Here is a 13316-nt window from a genome sequence, read left to right on the forward strand (position 1 = left end):
CCTGAAGAAGTTACCTCTACAAGGAAAACTGAACTGCCACATTTCCTTACTCTGAGCCCTTAATTTCACTGGCAACGAGCACTGACAAAAATGGACAGTAAGATTCTCCTCAAGCACACTCAAGTATCTTTAGTTAAATACTTCAAGGCAGCAGCTGTTTTTTTGCTCAATATAAACCTTATTCTGTATTTCAAATAAAACAGCAATAAACCTTTAGCTGAGGTTTTGCATCTTTCCCAGATGAGTCTTCAGTTTGCTGGTGAACCACGACAAATTCTTCATTAATTAATGTGGATACGGTTTCAGGAATTCTACTGGCTTTGCTATAAGATGTTCTGACTTCCATATCAGGTCAGCAGTTTTCTGCCACAGACACCTACTGAAGGAAAAAACATTACGAACAGATCAAAAACTCGGTCTTTAATAGCTTAACGGGTGTAACAGGAAATTTCTCTCAGGGAATATAATACCCCAAGTTTTATGAATGTATTATACTACATTTAAGGACATTTCTCTAATTTCATCTCTGTAAGAACTTTTTTAATAGCAAGGTGTATTTAAGGGTATTAAAAATGCTGTGATTGAACAGCAGAAGCTTTTATCTGCATGCATAGATAACCCCCAACCAAGTTCACCCTGGAGTATCCACAACCTTCCAGAGTTTGCTCCCTCTACCTCCCCAACTCCTGCCCTTTTTCCTCCATTCTCTCTCATACAGATGAATTTCTCAACATCAGCATCACCAAAATTAGGTGAAGATGCAAATTACCTGATGACTAATTTCCCAAACTCATGCCATACCCACGAAAACACATTTAGCAACGTTTTCTCACCGGGGTATTTCGATCTACGTGTGATAAAGCATCAAAGATTATACTAAACCACAATCATATTCTTCTCAGCAGTTTCTCTGAAAAGTCCACATCAGTTAATCACGTTACTCACATAAAAATTAGCTGTAAATATTACAGAAACCAAGAACAGGTTTCCTCTTCTCTGTGCAGAAATAAGCCCAGGCACAACCAAAAAAGGGCAAAGGATTGGTATCTCTACAAGATCGTTTAAATGAGTACCAAAAAACCAACAATTTAAACCATTCCCAGCACTCCCAAATGAGAACAACTGTAGGTATCCAACACAAAGAGAGAATCATCTGTATTAGTATAGAACATTTTCCTTGGACCCTACAGGAATGACAGACTAAGATGCTGTTTTTAAAGTGAATCCATGTTTTAATAATTCCTCTGTTAAAAGAAGCAAAGGTATTTTCAGATACTCTTGGTAAGTGGCACATACTCCCAGTGTGCTTCCACATCAGGTTCCAGAAAGTCCAGCTCAGTGCTGCAGTGTTTTCCTTACAAGACAAAGCTGTGATGAATAACCTAGATCAGAGGGGGAACCTTCACTTACTGCCTTATTTGCAAGGTGGAATATAATGCTTACCCTGAAACTGGATACAGAGAGCTCAAACTCTGCTCAGTCCCCACCTATTCAGCCCCCACCAAACCCAGTTTCACACTGGAAGGATCAGCTGCAAAGCATCTCAGAGAGAGAAGCTCAGTCAGACTTGAGTTGTGACTTGTGAGCATGGGCAGATTTTGCTTCCCACTGCCTTCACAGCAGTACCAAGGCACAGAACTGTGCCACGCTCACGTCTCGGTTTTAGTTTCAAAACATGCAATCAAGATCACCAATTTAGGTCTACTGGCAGGGAACCACAAAAACAGCCCTTCAGACACACAAGTCCTCCTCCATTCTGAGCAAGCACTATCGAAGCCTGCTCGCCACAACAGGCAGCTCAGCAACTTTGTACCTAAAAGCAAGTTTAGGAACTAAGCCAAGTTCAATACAAAAACATTTCCTATCGTTTTGCTCTTCTCAAGACTTGGTCTACTTACACACACCTCTCTCCAAACAAATTTTCTCTCTCCCTAACACAACCACAATCTTACCTTCCAAGCCAGTGAGAGCATTACACACAGAAATCCCAGAGAACCACAGAATGGACCAAATTGAAAAGGACCACAATGATCCATCTGGTTTCAACCCCCCTGCTATGTGCAGGGTCACCATCCACTACATCAGGCTGCCCAGAGCCACATCCAGCCTAGAGTAACTAAAAAAACTCAACTTGAAGTGTTGTATTACAACACAGAAAACTTGTCAGGAGAGTGGCATTAGGAGAAAGCCCCCAAACAGCTGTAATATTCAGAATGACACTAACTACCAGTTTGGACTGGCAGTGTGATGAACCCAAAGCAGTAGCTTGCAGACATGACATCATGTGAGCACCACCCAACCCTTGGTCATGGATTCTGCACTGAAGTCAGCTTGATTTCAGCATTTTAAGGCATCTTAACTCTAAAGGTCTTCTAGGCAAAAGGGACCAAAAGAAGTTTTAAATGTAAAAGGCTGAAAGCAGACTCAAGTACAAAACATCCCCACGTGGGTAAAGATAGTTTTAGGCAAGTTCCTCTTCCGAAACAGAGGAAGGAAATATAATTAACACTAGATGACTGCAGGGAATTTCTAATTCAATTTGGAATTCCTAAAAGCATACCATGCACATCACTGCAGTTACAGTAGATTTGCAAGGAATTTAATGTTGTTGAGAGTACAGCTCAAGCTTGACCCACGATGTGGTGTGCAGGCACCTCCGCTATGCCAGCTGAGCACACCACCACCCTAAACCCCTTCATTCCTACCTTTCCAACTCCAACCTGCCATCAGCATTACTCATGCGGATGCTCTCTGTGCCATTCTAGTCACAGCAAAACCAGCCCGGTTTCTGATGGTAATCAGACCGTGAGCTCCAGGAGCACACATCTCCTCCCATATCAGCTCACCTAAAGCTACAAGCCCACAAACCCCTCAGGCTTTTGCCAAGACCAGGTCTAAATCATGACTGAGTCGTGTTTCGAATTAAACAACTGAAGTTGATATGAGAATTTAATAATGTAACTCTGAGTCTCAAGCAGATTACTGAGGCTTTACTGCATTAACAAGTAAGCTACTTAGAGGGAAAAATACACACATTCTGTTACTCCAGCAAAGCACTTTGGAAGAAAAGCAGTATCAAGAATAAACCTCTCTTGAATGAATCACACCTTACAGCGCTTAAGGGAAGGGAAGAAATAGAATGTGATTTTTTTACTTTATTTCTCATTCTTTATGTCTAAGAAAAGAAAGAAACACATTCTGGACTTTCCAGTCACCTCCAGACAGCAGACAGTTACGTTATTTCACTTTCAGCATTCGCTTTATCCCATACTGAGTACTTACTCCTGTTTCACCCATCGCAGAGAGATGAACTCCCCTGTTTCTCATAAAGGCCTGGAACAAGTGACTGCCAGCAACTGGGGGTGAGGTGGGAGCACATCAGTCAGAACACACAGACGGTTATATAGCCTACAGTCATGCTAAGTTTATTCCTGGAGCTGAACCATGGCTCACAACAGTCATGAAAGAGGTTCAGCATTTGCATTTGGTTACTGCTCAGAGTACACGTGATGGGCAGGAAGCCAGCAGAAGTAAAGCACCTCAGCTACTTCCACACCAAGCCCATAGGCTTTGCTCAGCTCCTGCTGCAGTTTTACTTCAGATGAATTAACACGTCTGAGGTGCAAATAAACCTTCTGTTTGACCAACGCCACTCCAAGAATAAAACCACGGAGCAGATGGGAACTTCCCAAGCCATCACAGCCCAGAATCAGAGGGATCTTCCAACCACATCTTCAGAAAAACGGTGACAAACTGTTTTGCAAGTTCTCTTCACAGTAAGAAATGCTGAAGTACATTCTACTACCACAAGGAAGCAAGTTCTTCAATAGAACTCCTGAGCTGTCCTGTTCTTCCCCATAGAGAGGACAGTTCTTCCTCCACACAGATGAGCAACGCCACACAGAAAACAACTGGAGAACCCTGTGACAATACCACAGAAGGAAGATAAAAACAACACCACACACACCTGGAATACAGTTCTCTGGAGGCCCCAAAGTGGAACTTGCCATATATACATCCTAATCATCAGACAGCCCAGACCCAGAAGCTACAACACTTCCTTCCAGTAAGGCACCATGGTTTCACTGCAACTACCTACAGCCGGCTTACCCTGCTGTACAAGAGGAGGGGACACAGGAGGAGGTGTTTCTCAATTCCCCCTCTCCCTAACTCTGCCATGTATTTCATGCTGCATGTAAACTGGAAAACCACATCACAAAGAGAAACACACAGGCCTGGGTAGTGATGCACATCCAGACCCTGAATGGATTCATAAACTTCCTCATCAAACTGGTCCCATTAGTAAATACCAATATACACATGAACTAGCCCTATGAAGCACTGACCTGGTATTTTTGCATTTACTTCCAGTTTGTGTTCAACAAATATTTCAAAGTTAATGCTCAAGTTCAACCTAAGTTAAAAAAAATAATGATTTATTTTTTCTTTAAAAAAGAAAATGCTATTAAATTTAACAACTAAGATTTTCCAGGGGACTCTCTGGAAGCCTTTTGTGAGGAAGGTCCCACACGACTATGTGGTGATTTCTGTTCTGCTAACAGATGTTCAAAGCACAGATGTACACAGAAAAGGGTCATTTGTTCCCTTTTTTAAGCCACTCAATACAATGCACATGAGCAAAAAGAGCATTAAACTAACTGAACTTGAAAACACAAGCCCTGTGTGACTCACATTTCTAGTTTACATAGAGGTAACGTGCATTTCATTCTGATTTCCTGCTTAAGGCACTGGAAATGGCACCCGCTGCCAGTGATACCCACACAAATAACTCAGTCTTTGCCACTGTTTCCTACCCCGAGGCACGTCATAACTGTTACTGTAAATCCCACTCCGTTTGTTTAAATCCAAGATCATCACCACTCTAATTTCACCCTCCATCTCCATTTCTCTTTGTGTCATCTTCATGTAAGAAGCAGAACCTCTCTGCTCATACTATCTGCTGCTTTACCATCCATAAACTGTTTTCCAGTGTCCTATCTCTGGCTGTGAAAAACAGCTCAAAACACACCTGGAAAGTGTTTTGAACTAGTGTTTACTTGCTTTACTGTTCCCCTAGATTAAAATCAACCTAAAATAAAGAGATCCCTGCTGGATACATACTAACATGTACTTCCATGTTTATGCATTAAAAGTCTAGTTTCTATGAAAGCAATGGTAAGAACTCAAACTAAATAAAACCAAAGAATGACCACGCAGCTGAAAAACCACGTCGCTTATTTTGGCAGCTTTGTCTCCTCTGTGAAAGTGAACTTGTACTTCATACAGCACAGCAGATAATCAGCCTGTTCACAGCCAGCAGCCTGTTTGCAATTCCTGTACTGGGTGCCTGGATACAGAGGATACAGGAGGCCTCAGCACAGACTGGCCCTACGTCCATCTTATAGCCAAGGAAAATCTATTAAAAGGAAAACATTCAAAAGAAAGCTACGTAAACAAGAAAATGTCTATTGTGCTTCAAAGCAATCTGCATCCACAGCTTAAAGAATGAATTCTGAACTGATTGCATTTTGCATACTAAGGGATTTATAAGGAGAGAAACAGCTTTCCTGAGCTGGAATCCCTGATTACACGTAAGCCACCGAGACACTTGAACATTGCAAAGATTCCATTTGGAGCTGCACAGGGAAAAAGGCTGTTTTCATTCATCTTGACTCCAGGCCTGTCGGGTGCTGGCAGACACGTTGGTACTGCAGAGCACGGTGACTCAGGCAAGGAAGCAGCTGACATTTATGACATTTACAGCCCGACAGAGAAGCAGCACCTCTCCTCTTCTGCAGAGATCATCAACTGCTGCAAAGCACAGGCAAGAGGGAAGATGAGAAGCACGTTAAAAAATAAACCCACCGATGTGAACTACAATTTGGAACGTGTGGGGAGAAGGGTATCACAAATGGTAAACAAACTATCAGACCAGATAAAGGAAAGAAGATCAGGTCAACCACAGAGGCAGCCCTGAGTCACATGCCTGCTTGCATTCACTCAAATGCCACAAACAGAATCACAGAATGGCTGGGTTGGAAGGACCACGAAGCTCCAAATACCCCCAGTGCAGGCAGGGCCACCAACCTGCACTTTTAATACCAGCCCAGGCTGCCCAGGGCCCCATCCAGCCTGGCCTTGAACACCTCCAGGGATGGACAGGACATCCACAAACAAATGGAATAGCTGCAGGGCACAAGCTACAAAACTGAGTTAAAATAAGGTTGGGGAGTAAGTCCTCAAAAAGAAACAACTCCTCAAGCCTAAGATTTGGCCACAGTTAATGGCACGAGCCACCAGGTGACAGGCAGCTAACTCTACCATACACACCTCTCACTCACACATACTACTTCACACTGTTCACAAGTGCAAGCAATGCTAACCAATCCAATTTGTATGTAAGCAATTAAAGGATATATGGATTTTCTGCCAATTAAAAGTCTTTTCCCTAACAACCCCCTTTGAAAGCGTACGCCTCATAAGTAAGCATAAACAAAGCAGCCCTCACTATCCTGAAGAGGGATATCCTATCAGTCTTTATGGTTATTTTATGGAAGGAAAAGCAAACAAACCCCACCAACACAAAGCACAGCACAGATACATCAAGTTCTGGTACACAGGTTCACTGTGCAGCTTATCAGAGGTTTAAAACAACTCATTTCAGCACAGCAGCTCCAATTTCTACCTCTAGGATAGAGCAAACAGCACCAAGGAGCAACTCAAACACATGTTCACACTGTTACCTGTCACCAATCGAACACTGATCTTCTATTTAATCCTTTATTTCTTTAGTGAAAAATAAATAGGCCTAATTTAGCCTATAGGGCTATGGAACTCTCTCTGTTATAAGACTCTGTCTGTTAAACACACTGAAAGATTCTAGCACATAATTTCTCCACCAGCAATTATTTCCCATTAGAAACACATTATGTAATGCAGAAAAGACCATATGGAAGAGCAGTATGATACAGGCAGCAGAGATTCTGGGTGCCAGCCTTTCTCCCTGCCAAACACACACCTCACAGAGCATCACTTCCAACAAATGCCACTGAAACTAACACTTTATGCCCTGATCTGGAAGTCTGGGATGGAACACAGAATACAGCCCTAGTGATTCAGGGGAACACAGAGAGCTTCTTCTCCATCTGGACTGTCGTAAGTCCATAGGACTGGACAGGCTCCATCCTCGGGTGCTGAGGGAGTTGGCAGGGGGTGGAACTACCGAGCTGCACTCTGACATCTATCAGTGTTCCTGGTTATCTGGAGAGGTCCCAGGGGATTAGAGGCTTGTCAATGTGACTCCCATCTACAAGAAGGGCCGTAAGGAGGATCCAGGGAAATACAGGCCTGTCAGCCTGACCTCAGTACTCGGGAAAGCCATGGAACAAATCATCTTGGGTGAGATCACACGGCATGTGTGTGGCATCCAGGGGATCAGGCCCAGCCAGCATGGGTTCATGAAGGGTAGGTCGTGCTTGACCAGCCTCATTTCCTTCTAAGGCTGCGTGACCAGACTGGTAGACAAGGGAAAGGCTGCTGATACAGCCTACCTAGACTTCAGCAAAGCCTTGGACACTGTCTCTCACAGTATTCCCCCAGGGAAACTGGCTGCCCATGGCCTGGCCAGGTATACCCTTCTTTGGGTAAGGAACTGGCTACAGGGCTGTGCCCAGCAGGTAGTGGTTAATGGAGTTAAGTCCAGCTGGCAAATTCTGAGGAGCCATAGAGGTGTCTCTCCAATTGCTAAGCACCATACGAGCTAGCAAAGCAAGCATTCTGTGACAGACAAGAAAATACACTGCACCTACAGGAGGTGGGGACACTACATAACCTCAGAGCCAGCGTTACAGCAGGGAAAGCTGCCATCACCCAGGAAAAGCAGAGTGACACAAACCCACATCTCATCGTTTTGATGCTGAAAATTGAAAACTAAAATGTTAAGTTTGGGTATAAAGTGTTTTTGTTGGAAGTAAAGCAGGAAATTCACAAAGGTGCCACAGACAAACCTCTCCGATCCATTTCCTGGAACTTTATACAGTCAATAAATCGCACTCAAATTATTCTTCTTAAAGTATCAGCAAGTAGGATCAAGTATGACAGGAACAAAGAAAAGGTTTTATGTAGAGACATCTATGTGAGAACACAGCCTGCAGGAACTGACAGGACTGATATTTCCAAACGCCTGCCTTCCTTGCACTGCCTGATCTGCGTTCCACTTCAAGTTTTACCCCCAGAGCAACCACTGCCACGCACTGAAAGCTCTCTTCCAATTTCATTACCGAAGATGACACAAGCTACAGATAGCCCAGTAATAATATCTCAAACATACAGGAGGTGCAGAATTGTCCACAAAAGTGGCAGCCTTACTGACCTTCTATGCTGGGTGCACAAGCACACAAGGCAGTGATGCTGAAGGAGATGGGGCACCTCCTGCCACTGAGTGACCAATAACCCCAGAGGAGAATGGAGGATTGGAGCAGCTCCTCCCGGCTCAACGCTTGGCTGGGCGAGCGCCTGTGTTAACACCATCACTGCACAGAGCACACACACAGACTGGCAGCTTGGACTGGGGACAACTATTACTTACGCTGTGCTGCCACCAAGAATTTACTTGCGAGATCTGAGTTGAAAACAACAGGAAATAATGAAAGTATACGCCAGAGGAAGGAGATAAAGCAAAGGCCTCGCAGAAAGGAAAGAAACAAAAGCAGCCAGCACTGCTCTCTGCCACAGGCACTCCAGATGATTCAGCCCAACATCCAAAAGGTTCCCCAAGGAACAGGCTGTTGTGGAGTGATGTCAGCATGCAGTGCTCGCACTGAGCTGAAAGACACCTGGATGTTATTGAAGGACAAAGAAACAACTTGCAGATTATTTCTGCAAACTTATTTTAACTGTTTTGCCTGTTCTTACATTTCTGCACCTACTCCTAAATTAAAGCTCTGGACTTTGTATTGCAAACAGAAACAAGCACAAGGACAGTGCACCAGCTGGGGAGTTCTTTACAACGTTAACTGTGAAACATTTGTTGGGAATACAAATATGTATACACAACATACACACAAATGAACTCACCTACAGATCATACCTCAATTACTTCTTTACTAATTATCTCCATTAAAAAACACACTATTTTACACTGTTCTAACTCGTACTTTTCTTGTCCATCTTAATCATTATGTCAATGGGAGTCCAGACCTCTGTGAAGTGCAGTAATCAAGTAAAAATAGCTGATTTTAATTACTTTCAACTGCTTTCCTCCAAAGAAAGTACAGACTGCTGTAGGAGTATTCATTAAGATACTAATAAAAGATATGCTCCTATTAACTCACTGTAAACCCACAGTGCTAAATGAATGATTGTACTGAAAAGTAACCCTTGTGTTTCAACACAACAACTCACAACAAAATGCTGCTGTGGGTTGGTTTTTTGGTGTGTTTTCTTAAGTTATTGTGATTTCTTGTTAAAGTAGAAACCATGTTAACATAAAAGGTGGCAACTCTAAACAGCAGTGAATTAGTGTGATCTAATTGTTTAGTTAACGTTAGCCCTCAGAGTAAGAAGCCCTGGCTCTCAATCTGTTCTTTCCAAAGGCAAATAAGAACATCAGCTTATAAAATGCAATAGTCCATTACGTGGAACATTCTTCCTATCAAGGAAAACCTGGTTGTATGCCTTAAGATGCACACAACTACACAATATAAATACTATAATTTAAAAGCACAATTATTTAGCTGTACAGCACCCTGGGAGGACGGAGGTTTACAGATTGCTTGGCACCAACAAGTATAACTTCAAGATTCCTTGATGGCTCCAGCCCCCCAGGCCCCTGAGCCCAGCAGCAGAGTCTGCTGGAATAAAGATGCATGTCAGGAAACTGGAAACACCCAGATCTGTCAGAGCAGGTGGGATGCATCTGAAAGTCCAGAGGGAGCTGGCCACTGTCACCAGGCTGCAGATCCAAATGCAACAAGAGGACCACAGAGCAAATCCTCCTGAAAGCCATTCCTATGCCTGAGATGAACATGGTTATTGGGAACAGCCAGCACAGACCCACTGCGTACAAGGTACACCTCATCAGTACAAGGAGATGGCTGGCTTACTGGGTGACCATCAACACAGTTCCACGCTGTAAGGTGGAATGATACAAAGATGGTAACAGATATTCAAAAGTTTATTTAGGGAGAAAAACTCACCAATATAGATGCCTTTGCTGGGAAATGCTGAGGCAATCTCCACCAAGGAGCAATCTCCAAGAGATGCTGCCTTAGTTGTGGTCAGCCCTTAAATGAGGTCTAGAGGAGGTGGAGTCAAGCTTCACCCCTTCCAGAAGCACAGTTAAATTACTCTCACCTGTGCTCCCACAGCTGACCCCACACTTGCCTCAGCTGGTTAATCAGAGGTTCAGGCTGTGATTACCAATTTCCCATACACCTTTATCCAGGTTACAACAATGGCTCTCTTAAAACTTGCACTGCTATAGTGAAGTATGATTGAGGCTGGAATAAACTATCAAAACTACAAACATCAAAACAAAAAAAAACCTTACAAAATATACTTAAAGCACCTTAGTCTCCTTTAGGAGGAGAATTCTACAAGGCTTAATGTTAATATTTGAAATAGACATTTTAATTTTCACTTAGAAGGTCAAGATTAAAATTCACAGGGTGAAAGAGCACTTACAGCAAAGATTAGTACAGCTGGTGGTTGGAGATTTAAAAGGTCCATTGCTGCCGTCTGACACGTTTGTGCATCCCTGGTGCTGCCCTACCAGGATTAAGAGTGCTGACATGGCGTATCAGCCCACTGGGCACGTAGGATGGGTATAATCTAATGACAAATTGGTCTGAACTGGAAATCAGAAGGTTTGTAATTACTAAGGTCAGTCAGGTCTGAAATAGCCTTTCAACTATAGCAGAAGTAATAAAAATACGACTGATTATTTTTAAATTAGAGCTGAACAAATTAACAAATGTCTCTATCTAGTAATGCCCACATCATTCTTTGCAATTAATGAATCAACAGCAAGTTCAGAGAGAAGAAAGGATAACCAAGGAGAGAGCAAAGAGCCAGCTACTGATGTGGGCAAGCGGAATTAATGTGCAGAAATAGAGGTAGCTCTGTTGCTTAGAGAAAAACAAAAACAAAAAGCACCACCACAAATGATACACCATGGCTTCCTGACCAATGCATGCCAGTACACGGGAGCTCTTATCATTTATTACCTTCAGCATGAGCTGCACTAAAGCCAGCCACACACACAGCAGATCCTGCGGGCAGCTCCTTTCATGATCTTAACACCCCTCAGAGCACGACCCAGATCAGCACATCACACACTGCAGCTCGTGGCTGCATCAGAGCCACAGCAATAGCCACACGCACTGCAACACACTTCTCCCTTTGGATGGAGTCAGCATCCCTATAACCTGGCAAGCGAACTAGTTCAGGAAGTTGTTCTAACCATAAAGTAACCTGGAGGGGGGAAAAAAGAAATACCAAGTACTGCTTTTTGACCAGTTCTCTGAACTCACTTCCTTGCTGTACAAGTCCCACTGCTGACACAAGGGAAGCAGCAGCCCCAGCTCAGCTCATCCTCAATTGCTCTGCAGTACACACTACGGCCTGGATGTTTTTGCAATCCTCTTAGTAATATCACCAAACCTTAATCTGTAAATCTCTTTTCAAAGGCCTGCATTCTATTTTTACCCAAGCGATCCTGCATTTCACTATCACTATCTTAAAGAGAGCACTGCAGAGCGCTTCATACACCTTTCTGAATTAGCTTCAACTCCTACAACACTGAGCCAACCGAGCGTGACTGCATTAGTGGTGTCTTCAACTTTAAACTGCAAACTGACCTCTTAATTAGAAGCACAAATATCACATCACCCAAATGAACAACACCGTGCTACCCAGGCACAGGCATAAGGTGCAGAACTGATCTTTTCCCCCTGCACACATTCACAAGACGTGGCACATGAGTCAGGCTGACTCTGCTCAGGACTTTTACCTGCTTTGACAAGGTTAGGCCAAACAAAGGCACGCTACTCCTTAATTAACAGGGAGATGATGATGCCTGCAACACCATCAGCCAGCCAACTCTGTTTGGAGACAGAAAGACTGCTGCCCTTTATCTGGAGTTTTACCTGGAGAAAAATGTGAGACTACAACCTGAGTAAAGGAGCAGCAGCGCTTACTAAAGGGAGCTACTCCTTATGTCTTGCTGGATTTATTACTGTCTTAAGATTTAATAATAAATAATTGACAATCTGTTGGGGTTTACGCAAAGGGATGGATGCACGCACGCAGGTATAAGATCACCGCATAGCTGGCTTGGAAGGAGCCCCAAAGCCGCCCCCCCAAGTCTCTCCAATGCCCTGCCCCAACTCCGGCCGCACACCCCGCACTGCTTCAGGCCGGGACACGGCAGAGCACAACCCAACGGAGCAGCACGTCGCTCTGCGAGCACAGCGGGAGCGAGGGACGCGCGGCGCTCCGGAGCCAGGCGGCAGAGCGCACCGTGCCGCCTCGGGATCCTACAACCGCGGGCAGCACTTCGCCGCAGGACACGGATGTTTGTGCTGAGCCTCAGCCGGGGAGGGCCTAGCAGGAAGCCGGAGAAATTAAAGGGGGGAAAAAAAAAAAAGCAAAGCACTCGAGAACAGGCAGTAAGTCCGAGCCGTGCCAACAGCGCGGGGTTAGGACTGCGCCAGCTCCGGGCACGGACTGCACTTTCCCTCCCGCACCCAACTTTACGCCGCGAACTCCCCGCAGCCGCCGCCCTCCCGCGGGACACGCAGCGGCGGCCGGGCCCACTCCCCCCCCCCCCAGCCCGGGAGCCCCGCGGCGGCATCGCCTCTCACCGCTGCCAGCCCAGCCGTCCTCCGGGGCGACTCCGGCCCGGCCCGGCCCGGCCCGCCTCCGGACGCGGGGCGGCGGGCGGGGAAGGCCGAGAGAGTAGAGAGCGGCCACCGCGCAGCCGCCTCAGGGCCGGCAGAGCGCCGTCCACATTCCGGCGGCGGGAGGGGAAGGAGGGAGGGAGAGAAGGAGGGAAGGAGGGCCGGGGCGGATGGCGGAGCGCGGCGCAGCGGGTGGGGGCACGCGAGGGCCGCTCCCCTCCTCCTCCTCCTCTCCCTCCCCCTGCCGGCGGGACGAGAGCGCCGCCACCCCGGCCCGAGTCCTACAGCACTAACGTAGAGAATGAGCTGTAGCGACGATTCTCCCCGTCCCTTTGGACGTGAGAAAGGCCGGCTGTAAAAGTGTTAAAGTCCCGGCTGCGGCCGAAGGACAGTGAGCGACGTGCACGCAGCGCCGCC

At 45.4% G+C, this 13316-nt stretch overlaps 1 protein-coding gene across 10 annotated transcripts in view; it reads right to left on the reverse strand.

The window, feature by feature from the left end:
• The window catches only part of RABGAP1L (RAB GTPase activating protein 1 like), a 159838-nt gene that overhangs the window by 146214 nt on the left and 308 nt on the right, over window positions 1-13316 (reverse strand). For 5 of the 10 annotated variants that reach the window (XM_015869565.3, XM_032446098.2, XM_015869563.3 and 2 more), the window contains exons 1-2: window positions 12864-12951; window positions 212-379 (exon numbers count right to left, since the gene is read on the reverse strand). In XM_015869565.3, coding sequence (XP_015725051.2) covers window positions 212-346 — 135 coding nt within the window. In that variant the 5' untranslated portion in view covers window positions 347-379; window positions 12864-12951. Of the gene's footprint in view, window positions 1-211; window positions 380-10683; window positions 10852-12863; window positions 12952-13316 lie in introns of those variants that run through there. The other 5 variants (XM_015869564.3, XM_085510954.1, XM_015869567.2 and 2 more) reach the window with 3 other exon arrangements.

The sequence above is a fragment of the Coturnix japonica genome, chromosome 11 (genome assembly GCF_054131305.1).
Source record: "Coturnix japonica strain WE chromosome 11, WE-NBRP24, whole genome shotgun sequence".
NCBI classification, from domain to species: Eukaryota; Metazoa; Chordata; class Aves; order Galliformes; family Phasianidae; genus Coturnix; species Coturnix japonica.